The sequence below is a fragment of the Chinchilla lanigera genome, unplaced genomic scaffold (genome assembly GCF_000276665.1).
Source record: "Chinchilla lanigera isolate Chin_1 unplaced genomic scaffold, ChiLan1.0 scaffold00020, whole genome shotgun sequence".
Lineage (NCBI taxonomy): Eukaryota > Metazoa > Chordata > Mammalia > Rodentia > Chinchillidae > Chinchilla > Chinchilla lanigera.
In genome coordinates, this window is record NW_004955421.1 from 22,472,808 (window position 1) to 22,486,638 (window position 13,831).

Genomic DNA, 13,831 nt, shown 5'->3' on the forward strand with positions numbered 1-13,831 from the left:
TTTTTCTGTGTCTTTTTTTTTTTTTTTTTTTTTTTGGTACTAGGAATTGAATTTGGGACCTTGCACTTGCCAGGTAGGGGCTTGTGCCACTGAGTTACATCCCCAGCCATCGTTTTTATTTAAAAGAAAAATGACTGAGTAAATTATGTATTATTTAGGCTTAGGTATTTGGTGGACATTTTTGCAAAAATGAACACAAAGGAAAATAACCAGCATTGTTTCCAATAACAAAAAGTCAAAATTCTGAAGGGAGGCAAGTATGGTGGTACACACCTGTAATCCCAGCACTTGGGAGGCTGAGGCAGGAGGAGTGCCATTGAGTTTGAGGCAAACTTTTGCTACATGGTGAGTTCAAAGCCAGCCTTGAACTACACAGCTATACCCTGTCTAAAAAATAAAATCTGAAGGGAAATTAGAATTCTAGAAAACTTTCACCTACCATCATGGACAAGTTAGGTCCTCAATACTAAAAAGACTTTTCAGATGGTATCAGTGACAGTATTAACAAATACAATTTTTTGATATTATAAAGCAAAATATGTCAACCTTCAGAAAGTCTGCATTTTTCAGAGTAAACCAGTATTTTCCAAATGACAGAGGAATGTTACACAGATCATGCAGAAGAGAAAAAAGAAGGAATTCAAAGTGCAAAGTAGATTAATGGATTTTATTTAATGTATTTGAATATGAAAACATTAAGGTAGTTTGGGGTTTCATATTGCAATGAAGTTTTTTTAAAACTTGCCATTTGGGTTTTATATAAATAAAGAATGTACATTATAATTTCCCTCTCTTTTCCTTTACACATCTGTGTGCAGCCTGACTTTTTTCATAAAATGCAGCTAAGAAAAATGTAACACAAGTGAGAAACAGATATGAGACTCTGGCTTTTATGAGGCCAGACAACACAAAGATTTGCAGAAAATGTATGACAATGGTATTCTCACGAATTTCTTCTGGAAGATAGCTACATTTAATAAACTGTCATTCATGTCAACATGAATGGGTTTATTATTATTTAAAGTGAATTAATATCTTTTACTATATTAACAATAATATAATTAATAATAGAATTTAACATATTTAATATATTTTAATTAATATATTTTTATTTCTGTTGGCTTCTAATATTGTAACCACCCTTATAAAGTTCTTCAATGACCTCAATTTTTGAAAGTATTAACAGATTCTAAAACTAAAATGTTTCAGAACCTAGAGCCCTAAAGAAGCATCAAAGCTAGGTGTGGTGGCATATACCTATAATCCCAGAATTTGGGAGGCTGAGGCAGGAGGATTCCTACAAGTTTGTGGCCAGCCTAGGCTACATAGTGAGTTCAAGACCAGCCTGTCTACATAACAAGTTCCTGTCTAAAAAGAAAAAGTAAGCATTCAGGATAACCATTAATGGCTGGGCATGGTGGCAAACACATGCAATCCCTCAGAAGGCTGAGGCATGAGAATCGCCTCAAATTTGAGGCCAGTCTGGGCTACATAGTGAGTTCAAGGCCAGCCTATACTACAAAACGAGACCCTGAACCCGGGTGTGTGTGGGGGGGGAGATAACCATTAATGAACTGATAATCAAATAGAATAATTAGGAAATGTTAAATAAAGCAAGGATAGAGGCGGGACTATAACAACCTAATCAGGATCGCACAAGAATAATGAGAAGAAATGGAGAGGGGGTACATATTCATTCAAAACTTTTTGGGTGGCAATACTGGAGACTGAATCCAAAGCCTTTGCAGTAAGCTATATCCCAAGCCCCCACCTTTTGTTTTACTTTGAGACAAGCTCTACACCAGGGTTTTAGTAATCTTTGTTTCTGAAGACAAAGGAAATTCCACATTTTTCTTCTTTTTCTTTTGTTTTTTTGTTTTGTTTTGTTTTGTTTTGTTTTGCTTTGAAAGAGGGCCTTGCTATATATAGTTCAGGCTTTCTTGAGCTCACTATGTGCAGTTCAGGATGGCCTTGAACTCACTATGTAACGCAGGCTGGTCTGGAACTTGCCACGATCCTCCTGCCTCCGCCTCTCGAGTGCAGGGATTACAGGTGTGCACCACCACCCCCAGCCTCACATCTTTACAAACCTTCAGTGTTTCTCAAATTTGCCAAAAGACCCTCACTAGCAGAGAAATACAATCTCATTTTCATTGACTTTGAAATCTTCATTTTAAAATATTTATACAAATTTTAGTTTTTCCTCTATAATGCATCTATCCATTTAGCATTCTTTTAATGATTTAAATTATTTAACATCAGGTTCAACTTTTACTGCAGGAGTGTGCCTAACTGGCTCAAGAAACAAAACATTAAGTTCCAGAAGGCTCATCAGGTTCAAATTTTACTACAGGAGTGTGCTTCATTTTTCATTTGGCTCAAAAAACAAGAAGTCACGTTCTAGAAAGCCCCTTATTCCCTAATCCTGTTACAACCTCTACCATCCCCTTTCATGCTGATGGTTACCAACAGCAAAGATGTGTTTTGCTTTTGAACTCTGAATAAACGGAGTTTTGTAGTACTTTTTAAAGTGACATTTTTTATTCAACATTATGTTTAAAAGGTTCACTTATGGTTGTATAAGGTCTACTTTATTTACCCTCATTATTATTGAGCAGGGGTCCCCAACATACCTGAGCCGAATCTAACCTGCAAGACTATCTTACTAGATAAAGTTGTACCGGTAAATAGCACACCTATTAATACATATATTACCTTTGGCTGTTTCACAGTACCACAGTACAGCTGCAGAGTTGTGACAGAGACCATGTCTTGCAAAAACTACTACCTGGACCTTTGTAGAAAGCATGCCTAGTACCTGCAAGCAGAGGACCTTGAAGGGTGGATCCTGGTTTTAGCGTCACCTGCAAACTTCTTCAGAAATGTACATTTTAAATGGACTCTGAAGGGGCTGGGGATTTAGCTCAGCGGCAAAAGCGCCTGCTGGCAAGCGCAAGGTCGTGAGTTCGGTTCCCGGTACCGGAGAAAAACCAAAAAAATAAAAAAATAAAAAAAAAATAAATGGACTCTGAAACCTCAGGCTACATTCATGACTCCTAGAGCTGGATCAAACAGTCCCAGAATGAGTCAGTCAGTCTGGGGTGGGGTCTGAGATCTGCATATCAAACAGACCCAGGGTGGTGGGGATGCTCATCCAGATTTAGAAAGCTCCATCTAAAGGGATGTTTCTCAAACAACAATCCTTTAAGGATCATATTAAAATGTAATTCTGATTCACCTATCTGGCTTGGAGATGAAGTTTCTGAATTCCTCATAAATTCTCTGGAATTCACTACAGATGTAGTTGCACAACCCAAACTTGGGGCAACAAGCTCTAGAGGACTCCACAGAATGAATACAACCTGTGGATATGTGCCATGGATACAGCTAAATTTGCTTATACATTCTACTACAGGTAGACACTTGGGTAGTTTCCAGTTTTTTTGTGTGTTTTTTTTGTTTTTTTTTTTTTGGTTTTTCTCCGGTACTGGGAACCGAACTCACGACCTTGCGCTTGCCAGGCAGGCGCTTTTGCCGCTGAGCTAAATCCCCAGCCCCTAGGGTATCTTTTTTAACAAGTGTCCATTCAATTGGTTTGCTCACTGGGATGGTAGGGAGGGGGAGGGAGGGGGGAGGGAGGGCATTACCAGGAATCAAACTCAGGACTTTACGCTTGCCAGGCAGGCACTGTGTCACTGAGCTACATCCTCAGCCCTTTTTGCTCACTCTTAAAATGAGCTTTCTGTTTTTTCTTACAGCTTTATATGTTTTTAAAAAGTGTAAAGTTCTTTATATGTTCTGGAAATATATGAAGTCCTTTATTGGTTATATGTACTGCAAATATTTCTTCCATTCTGCAGCTTGCCTTTCTACTTTCTAATGTCTTGATATGCACAACTCTTTATAGCCAAAATGTTCAAAGAGCAAATCTAAGACTAAGCAAATCTAAGAAACAGTCTAAGTTACAGCTCTAAGTACAGTTAAACAATCTAAGTACAGTTAAAGTTACTGTACTTTTAAATCAAGTACAAAACCCCGTATATGAAATGTTTTCAGTAAAGAAAAAGGCAATGTCTGGAATGTACAATAATTCTTAAACATATAATGCTGAGAATAACCTAATTATCAAAGTGTACAGTTCTAATCACAATTCCCTACTAGAATTACTGTGCAGAACAAAAAAAATAAGAAAAGAAAACCAAACAGCTATGGACATACTCTCATTTTTTAATATACTATTTCTAACACCATTTATTTCCAAACATGCAAATTAGATAGTGAGAAGCTGACTACACACACTGAAAGCATAGAAAAGTAGAAGGCGCCACGCTAACAGCAAAGAGGGATGGGGAGGAATCCAAAAAGAATTCAAAAAGCAAAGCAGTCTGAGATTATTTAAAGGAGGGTCACAGTTCCTACAAAGCTTACTGGTCTTAATGACTGTGTTACAGCAAAGCACAATAATTAATCCTCATGATGTGAAATCTTAGTTATCAAGTAAATTAGTTGGGTTCTTCAGTCTGTTAAACAAGTTGGGATATTATTTAGAAAGGCCTTTATCCAACGGATAAAGGGATAACTTTAAAGGGATAGCTCAATTCCTTAAAAAAAAATCTTTATAAAGACCACTTCATTTTCTCCTACAGAGAATAGACTTGACTATGTGGTTTTTTGTTTTTTTTTTGTTTTTTTTTTTACCAAACCGTTTTAGGTGTTCTTTGTTAAAGTTATTATCAATATTTGTGGGCTAATACGAGCTTATTTTAAACTTAATACAAAAAATAACACTAAGCAACACAGAAAAAACCAATACTTCCTCACACTTCCTTTAAAAATAACAAGTAACACCTGGAGTGGGGGCACCTGCCTGTAATCCCAGCACTAGGAAGGCTGAGGCAGGAGGACAGCTGTGAATTCTAGGCCAACTTGGACTACATAGTGAGTTGAAGGCCAGCCTACACTATCTACCAAGACCATGTCTCAAAAAAAATCAAAAAACCAGGCCAGGTGCAGCGGCACCTGTGCCTATAATCTCAGCAGTACGGAGGCAGAGGCAGGAGGACCACCAGGAGTTTCCGGCCAGCCTGAACTGCACAGCCTGTCTCAAAAAAAGGAAAAAAGAAAAGAAAAAAGAAACAAACAAAAAAATCAAAACAACAACAACAACAAAAAAAAAAAAAACAGGAAAAGAAAAATAAGTACACATATGGCACCATATAATATTTGGTACCCATACCAACTGGCATATACTTTTATTAGGTTCTTAAATCTCAGCCAAAAGTTAAGGAAATTGATTTCCTGGTATATTGACTCCAGACACTCAAAGTTAATCCTAATCCAATGGTTTTAACTTTGGTGGTCTCTTCATTTATCTTCCAGGCATCTAAGTCAGACCCTTTAAAAATGAGGGTCTAAGATTTCTCATCAATATCATCCTGTCATTACTACTCCTATCAATCAATGATGGTAATAATCTGATTGCCCCAAACTGTTATAATTCTAAAAGAACAACTCATGGGAAGATTCACTGAGATTAAAGTTATCAGAGCTACAAAATGACAGTCTGATTTCTAGTTAAGTGTCCACTACTCATCAATAAGCTCACATTCCAAATGAAAACTTAAGGGTCGGAATATAGCTAAGCAGCACAGTGTCTGCCTGACAAGCGCAAGGTCCTGGGTTAGACTCCCGATACCAAAAGAAAAAAGAAAAGTTAAATAATTATTATTTTAATTTAGTTGCTACACAGTAAAACTGTGCCATCTTTGATATAAAGTGGTGCTTCTGAATTAGGGATGTGGAGACCTGCAAAATGATGGATTTGTACTCACTTGTCTATGTTTAACTGACCTTACTATTCATGAGCAAATCTGAATGACTACCAATAATCATAGTAAGACAGTGGAAGTGGCTCTTACAGCACACTAGCAGCAGTAGTACCCATTCCAATGGGCAAGCTCCACCACAATCTGCTACACTCAGCTTGGAATTAAGACTTTTTTTTTTTAAAGTGCAGCGGCCAAGCCTATTTATACAATAGTATTCAGGCATCTAATTGTCTTCCCAATTTACCATCTAAAAAATTCAACCCAATCTCCCATATTCAAAATGACTGAATGGCTTTCCGGATAAACAATCACATCTGTTCGCTACTATATCCTGAACAGTCACATGTCTATTTCTGGACTGGCCAAACAATGTAGAAATGTGTAGTCTCCAATCACCACAAAACATAAACAGATAATCTTTCCTTTAAAAGAAAATCTGAATAAAACCGTACAGGTTTTCTCTTGTCTAGAGAAATCTAAAAGTTTCTTCAGCGTTACCTGAAAAGAACGTTAATTTGAGCCTGATACTTATAATGCATTTCAACAAATCTGACGGGGTAGTTATATTAACTAATTATATTAAACGCCTAGGTCCAATTATATGGAGTTCGCATTATTTATATGGATGTTCATTAAATGGTACAGTGGAATTTCAAATGTTCCAAAACACTGATTGACAATCAATGGTTCTCTCTAAAAACTAAATTCTTCTACAAGATAAGGACTCCTCATTTCATTAAAAAGGCAAGAAAAAAGAAGTACAAGATGCAAAACTTGCCTGCATTGTTTACAGAACACTATCTAAGGGTCTCTAACCAGAGAGCGACCCCGGGAACATCCGTACTATATGGTATTAGGTATGCCTTGTATTCATCTATTACGAAAGCATTCTTCATATATTGCTTTAGCGTCTAAGTCCCTGAAGGGAGTTCGGCAGTAAAACAACCTTAGCCTCTAGCAATCAGAAATCCATTTCTTAAGGGAAAGAATCTAGAAGAGATAGTCGGGGCTGAGAAGCAACCAAAAAAAGGAAAAGACGGCAAAAGTCCGGTGCCAAAGCACCTGAACAGACAAGTTCTGAGAAAACTCCTTTTCAATTCTGCAGATGCTCAGTAAGTGGGATGAGAGGGTGGTTTAAAGGAATCGATGAGGCTTAGAGCAAGATCTTAAAGAAAAACCAATCTGTTCGTTTTCTCCAAACACTACCAATCACAAAGCAATGATTATCCTGTGGCTCGCCAGGAAACCTTCAACCCGGCTTTGGCAGCCACAGACTGGCTCACAGCAGTGATACGGCCAGATAGGAAATGCAACTGCGCGCGGTTACACCCTCCCCCGTCCTCTGCCACAGCTCCTCCGCTTCCAATCGCGAGGGGTCATCGACCCCAAAGGAGAAGCATCTGCACCCTTCGGCTGCATTTCTCCCTTTCCTCGTCAATTCTGCAGGAGGCTGCAGCTCTGTTTTCGCACTTGCTTTTACTCGGCCATTACTACCCAGCAGACGAGCTTCGCAGCTGCACGGCCTGGGCTGCCGAGGCCGAAGCCGAAGCCGAAGCCGCCCGCTCCAGCCAGGTGGCCGGGCGCCTTCAAACCCGTCCGGCTCCACCAGCCACGACCCCTTGGGGAAAAGCAAGGCCGCCCGTGAAATTCCGGCCCCGGGGAGATGCGGCCTCCGACCGGCCGCTTTCGGCTGCGGGTGCGCCCCGCCACCGCGCGGGCAGGGGGGAGGCGGGCGGGCGGGGCGAGGGGAGCGACGGCCGCCCCCCCGGACCAGCACACACGGGGCGTCCCGCTCCGAGCCGCCCTGCACCCTCTCGCCGCCTGGAGCTCACCGTCAGGCCGGTGCCCAGCACGATCACGTCGTACTCCTCATTCATGACTGGGCAGGGCGCGCACTGAAGACCCGAGACAGGAGAAAGCGCGGGGCTCTGCAGCCACCCTCAGGAGGCGGGAAGATGCGCAGGCCGTCCTCGGACTCGAGGGAAAAAAGGAAACCCACAGGGGTGGTAAAATGGAGCTGATGAGGAGGCGAGGCCGGCCGCCACCTCAGACGGGAAGAGAAAAGCAGAGCAGGGAGGGGAGCGAGGGCTGCGGAGGGAGGGTGCGGCGGGCTGCCTCCGAGCCCCCGCGGCCGGGGCGGGGCCTGCGGAGAGGCTAAAACAGCCGTCCGTCACGCGCGACCCGCCTTCTCATTGGATAGCCCATCCCTCGTCCAACCTTCTTTCCTTCTCGTCCCTCGCGAGAGGGAGGCGGGACGTCGCCATCTTGACTTCCGGCTCCCGCCCGTCCTGTGCCACCGTGGTCTGGGCGGCGGCGCGCGGGCGGGACATTGAGTAGTGCGAGAGGAGTGGCGCAGAGGCTGCGGCCTGGCTGCTGCTTTTCATGACTCTTGCTGCTTGAGCAGGAGCTCGCAAAGCCCCAAACCCCAGAGCCCGACCGCTGCCCTTGGACTTTGAACGGGTGTGCGCCGTCTGGTGCGTGCGGGGCCACGTGGGTGAGGAACGCGGGTCAGGCGCCGCGTGGGGGCTGGGAGCTCCGTCGCCTGCTGCTTCCCGCGAGGCGGGGCTGGCCGGGGCTGGGACGCGCTCGGTTGTTGTGCGTGTTAATTAGCGGCCTACGTCATAATCGTTTGGTTCTGTTAAATAGAATGGTGTCCTGAGCTGGTGTCCTACTCGAGCAGTAAAATTTGGCCCAAAGTGGCCTCCGTATATAGTGAACTGCATCCTATCTTGATGTGCAAGTACTGTAGATTGTACCCTAATTTAAGAGTATACCTGGTAACCAAGCAACTGAGCCTTGGCCAATCTCAAACTGAAGACTGCCAAATTGTTCCAAATAAGGCAAATGCTGAGCGGCACTATTCAGGTAATCTTTGGACAGTTCCTGTTTTTCTGCTTATAAATACTGCTCACACATTGTAGGCGGGGGTATTTTGAAACATTTTTGGTCTGAATCGCTGCCTGGTTCTGTTTCTTATTTAAATAAATGGTATTAAATTTAACTCTTCAGTTTTCCTATTTTTTTTTTCTTTTGAACATCAAGCCATTGCTGTACGTACCCAGCAATGCCATTTAGACCCCGTCATCTCTCCAACAACCAGAGATCCAGTAAGTTTATCTCTTGGACCCCAAGTTGCGCTCATTTTGTATTCTGAGCTTATCTGAACAAACTTTAAGCTTCTCTGAACAAACTTTTTATTTCTTTTTCTCCTTTTTCCCCCCTACTTTTCTGAGTTGGATTTAGTCAAAAGGCCTCAGCTGTCTGGGTTCAGAGTTAAATTGGTTTTAACAGTATTTTTTATTTTCAGGTTTTTCTTTTTTTGATTACAGTCTGTTGACAGGTCAGAAAGTCTAAGACTGTACTTACTGGTATACCAGCTGCGTTTATTTATCAAAACTGTGGGCCTATCTGGTCATAGTGGTGCATGCCACTAATCCCGTTGCTCTGGAGCATGAGTCTGGGAGATCACAATCATCCTTATTTTGCCTGTAAAACAATAGACTTACTTAATTTGCAGAAAAACCTTAGGGACTTAATTTAAAAAAAAAAAGTCAGCAATTTTCCTAGCTCCCCTTGGACCCTCCCTTGAAGTTTCAGATCATTAACATACTTTTCCAGGGGCTGGGGATTTAGCTCAGCGGCAAAGCGCCTGCCTGGCAAGTGCAAGGTCGTGAGTTCGGTTCCTGGTACCGGAGAAAAAACCAAAAAAAAAAGAAACATACTTTTCCAGTTCTTTCCATTCTGCTCCTGGGGTCTTTTTTCTTTTCCCTTAGTACTTGGGATTAAACCTGGGGCTTTTGCTCCGAGCTACCTCTCCCATCTCTTATTCTGAGACACGGTCTTGCTTGATTGTTGATCACAGTCTGTTGACAGGTCAAAAAGTCTTAAGATTGTACTTACTGGTGCACCAGCTACGTTTATCTATCAAAATTGTGGGCCTATCTGGTCATAGTGGTGCATGCCACTAATCCCGTTGCTCTGGAGCATGAGTCTGGGAGATCACAAGTTTAAACCCAGCTGAGTCTCAGAATAAGAAGAGATGGGAGAGGTAGCTCGGAGCAAAAGCCCAAGGTTTAATCCCAAGTACTAAGGGAAAAGAAAAAAGACCCCAGGAGCAGAATGGAAGACAAATCATGAGACGTATGTGGAATATTTACAAGCTATCTGTCACCTAAGGTGTTGATTAAGCGGATACAGATAGTCTCCAGTTATGCCCAAACAACTGTATGTAACATACTCCAACACTTATCAAACAGTACACAGATGGTACAGTCTTACGTCGTCCTGTTGCCAGTGAAGTTTCTGCCTCTTGAAAGGTCAGAGACAATTTAAATTCTGTGTTTCGTAGAGTAGTCCAATGAGTTGCCCCTTCAGAAGCTCCCAAACTTCTTTGCTGCTGCCAACCACCACATGGAAAGGCGTACTCTGTTCCATAAGGCTTCTGCTGCTTCTGAGAGAACGCCAGAAACAAATTTAAGAGGCCCTGTGCTTGCCACTGCTATTAGGGGATTAACATCAGTCCAGTGATCAAAACAAAGGTGGGATAACTTCCAGAATTGCTCACATGGTTTATAATTACTTGGTTTGCCAAACCCATAATCCTGAAAAGATGCTAGAAACTTTCTGGTGGTGGATTTCCACTATCCGATGGTCCTTTTCAGCATTTACAGACAGACTTCATTCAGTTGCCACCCTTAGTAAGTTTCCAGTACGTGCTTATAATAGTTTGTAGGTTTTCTGGTTGGACAAAAGCTTTCCCAGATAGGAAAGCTGATGCACAATAAGAAATTACTGGAAAACGTGTTTCTTTCATGGGACATCCCTGCAAAATTCCACAGAGGGAATTCCATGGGGCAGTAATCTTTGGATAGCTTTAGCGAAGGCCTGTGGTCTAGCAGGGAACCACAGCGATTATTGGGTCTATAAGCTATTGCCAAAAGTCAGGAAAATACTCCAGTAATGCCAGTACCTCTTTATGTTCCTAACAAGAAACGCCCAGAACACCCAAAGAATAAATGGATAGTTATTGAAATTTTAAATATCAGTATTTTTCTTCCCATGGTTTGCTAGACACAGTACCTTTCTGATCAGTAGCCTAATTGTTGTTACGTTATGGAAGACCTATCTAGATTACTTTGTTTAGGAGCTATGCACATTTATGGACAAGCAGGTAGAACTGACCCTTGCTCAGGTACCACCAGGTGGCCCTGCTTTCTAGCCCCAACAGGCTATGCCGGACCTGTAGAGAATTCACTTACTCTGTTCGGTCTCATCATTACTTTGGATCTTGCTATTTGGTCTGGTTCCCTCTGGCCTAGTAGCTTTCCCTAGAAGATCCCAGAGCACTACCGTTATTCGGATATCAACATGGTCAGTAACTAAAACTGGTACCTATTGTGAAATAAACAAAGAAGAATCAGTTTCCGCTGCGGGGTTCCAGTGGGGTTCCTGGAGAATCGTAAGTTGAGAAATCTGTAATTTTGGACCTTGTAGCTAATTCAGCTTCTCAAGGATTCAGATGGGTAGAGGCCACCCTCCCATGGAACGGATGCAGATGTTAGTGGAAAGCCAAAACAATGGCTCATTGTGCAGCTCTTTGTTCCAGTTAGGGACCTGTGCATGTCACAAGACAAAATGGAATGGTTCGCTTTTCCTGACTTAACACCAGAGAAAACTTAAGTAAAAAGTGGCTGGTACTGTCTCTTTTTTAGACATGGCCACCAGAGACATTAAGGAAATTACTCAGGGGAAGGTGACATGATGTGTTTCAGGAATGGCTAGCGGCTGGTTTGCAGCCATCCTGACTAATGTTAAGCTTGGTTGCTCAAAGCTTTCCTAATCTTTACATTTCTTTTAACAGGTCTCCACTTCATTATGACTGTGTCACCAGCCTAACCACAAAACAATCTTTTAGCTCAGGCTGCTTTGCAGCATACTGTGCTCTTCAATTTTCGTCCCACGCCAAAGACTATCACCAATAGGACGTACACACGGTTGAACTTCTGTTTACATATAGCTGACGATTCATGAACACTCCTTTTAAAGTGCATTTCAGTTTTTTTGCATTATATTATGGTCTCCCCAAAGTTTTAAATGTCTGTAAGCAGCTGTCCATGCATATCAATCTCATTATAGTTGGAAGAATAAAAACATAAGAGTTGCCTAACTTTGAAAAATAAAAAGTTAATCTAAGCTGGTCATGGTGCTGCACACCTGTAATCCTACCACTGGGGAGGCCGAGGCAGAAAGATGACCACAAGTTTGAGGCCAGCCTGATCCACCACCAGAAGTTTCTATTGTCTTTTCAGAATTATGGGTTTGGCAAGCCAAGTAATTATAAACCATTTTAGCAGTTTTGGAAGTTATCCACCATTGTTTTGATCACTGGACTGATGTTAATCCCATGTGTGAGTGAACAATAGCAGTGGCAAAACCCTATATTAAATAAATAAATAAATAATGTTTGTAAGGCACATATCAAGTGCAAAGTTTATGAATCTATATAATAGCAGGTATAACTGAATTTGCTATTGGCAAAGAAGATGAACCCTTAAGATGGTCCTACTATCTTCAAATAGAAGTTGTGATAACTATATTTTTGAACCAACAGAAGAATACCCATTCTTTAAAACTAGCCATTGCAAGAGCCTTCCTTCACATTTTGCCCTTAGCTTCTGAATATTGAAGATTTTAGTCATATCAATTGAATGATAATGCATTTAAACAGAAGGCTATTTTGTCAATATTCAGATAGAGTTACCACAAAACTTAGATTCATTGAGATAAGGGAATCAATTTTAAGATTAATAAACCTTCCTTACACTGAAGTTTAGTTTTGTTTGTGGTACAGGGCCTATGGCCCTCCTGACAGGCAAAAAACAAAATCAGAAATATGAATAATTAACAGATAATTCATCCAAAACTCTGTACCTAGTTTTGTTTTACAGTTGGTTGGTTGGTTGGTTTTAAGACAAGGTCTCGCTGCGTAGTTTAGGCTGGTTCTGAACTTACTGTGTAACTCAGACTGGCCTCGAACTCATGATGATCCTCCTGCCTAAGCCTCTTAGTGCTGGCTTAGGCCTGTCCCAGTCCTCTGTCTTGGAATCTTTAGCCCTAACTATTCCAGTTGCTAAGGAACTTCTAGCCAACAGACATTGTTTATGATAAGGGGCTTCAAAGCCACTAATTGGTTCAGTGGATTGTTAAGACCAGATGTACTTAGTTCCCACTAGAGTGAAACCTTTGGTTTAGGGGAAGTAGATCGGTAAGAAGAGTAAAAAACATCAGTTTTGAAAATATTTCAGGTCTTTACAAAAAACAGTAGTATATAAGAAACTTATATTGGGGTGCTTGCGAATAATTACAGGCTCATCTTTTTCTACTAAGCCTCCATCTGCACTTTACAAAGGAAAAGATTGAACTGGGAATTGTGGTTCATACCTGTAATCCCAGTACTAAGGAGACTGAGGCAGGAGGATCACCATAAGTTTGATGCTAACCTGGGCTGTATAGTGAGTTCAAGGCCAGGCTGAACTACAAAGCAACACCCTGTCTCTTTAAAAAAAAAAAAAAGGAAAGAGGAGAAAAAAGATTGAATCTAAGAAAAGAAAACCAGAAGGAAACCTACTCTAGGTCAAATTCCTTTCTGCTAGACCACTGCAGGTTTTCCCACAGGTTTTCCTACCTCTCTTCTTATCTGTCCATTATCTTCCTGAAGTGTGAATCAGATCATGTCTATATTTCTGCATATATTTTGCATTTAGAATAAAATGCAAATGCCTTCATATAGCCTACTAGGGATTGTTTAATCTAACCTCTGTGTATCTCTCCAACTTTGTCTTATATTGTTTGCTTCTTGGTCATTTAACTTCAAGCATACTGGTCTTTCAGTTCCTAGAATCTGATCAAACCTTTAACCACCCAAGGGCCTGTGTACCCTTCTTGGTCCCATAGCTGCCAGTCTTCACTTCCCCCACTGCAGCTCTTCACAGAGCTGGCTTTTC

General features: G+C 41.6%; 1 protein-coding gene and 1 long non-coding RNA gene across 4 annotated transcripts in view; both read right to left on the minus strand.

Moving 5' to 3' along the window:
* Gdi2 (GDP dissociation inhibitor 2) overlaps positions 1–7,914 on the minus strand; it is a gene marked incomplete in the record, with an annotated part of 31,102 nt that extends 23,188 nt beyond the window's left edge. For all 3 annotated transcript variants that reach the window (XM_005383849.2, XM_005383848.2, XM_013513666.1), the window contains 1 exon segment: positions 7,661–7,914. In XM_005383849.2, the coding sequence (XP_005383906.2) occupies positions 7,661–7,705 (45 nt within the window).
* A 1,276-nt stretch (positions 7,915–9,190) lies between these two features.
* LOC106148421 lies at positions 9,191–12,924 on the minus strand. Its single transcript, XR_001233843.1, has 3 exons — positions 12,840–12,924; positions 10,107–10,278; positions 9,191–9,314 (listed from the first exon to the last, which is right to left on the minus strand). It is a non-coding gene; the product is annotated as an uncharacterized LOC106148421 (long non-coding RNA).
* Between the last annotated feature and the right edge of the window lie 907 nt (positions 12,925–13,831).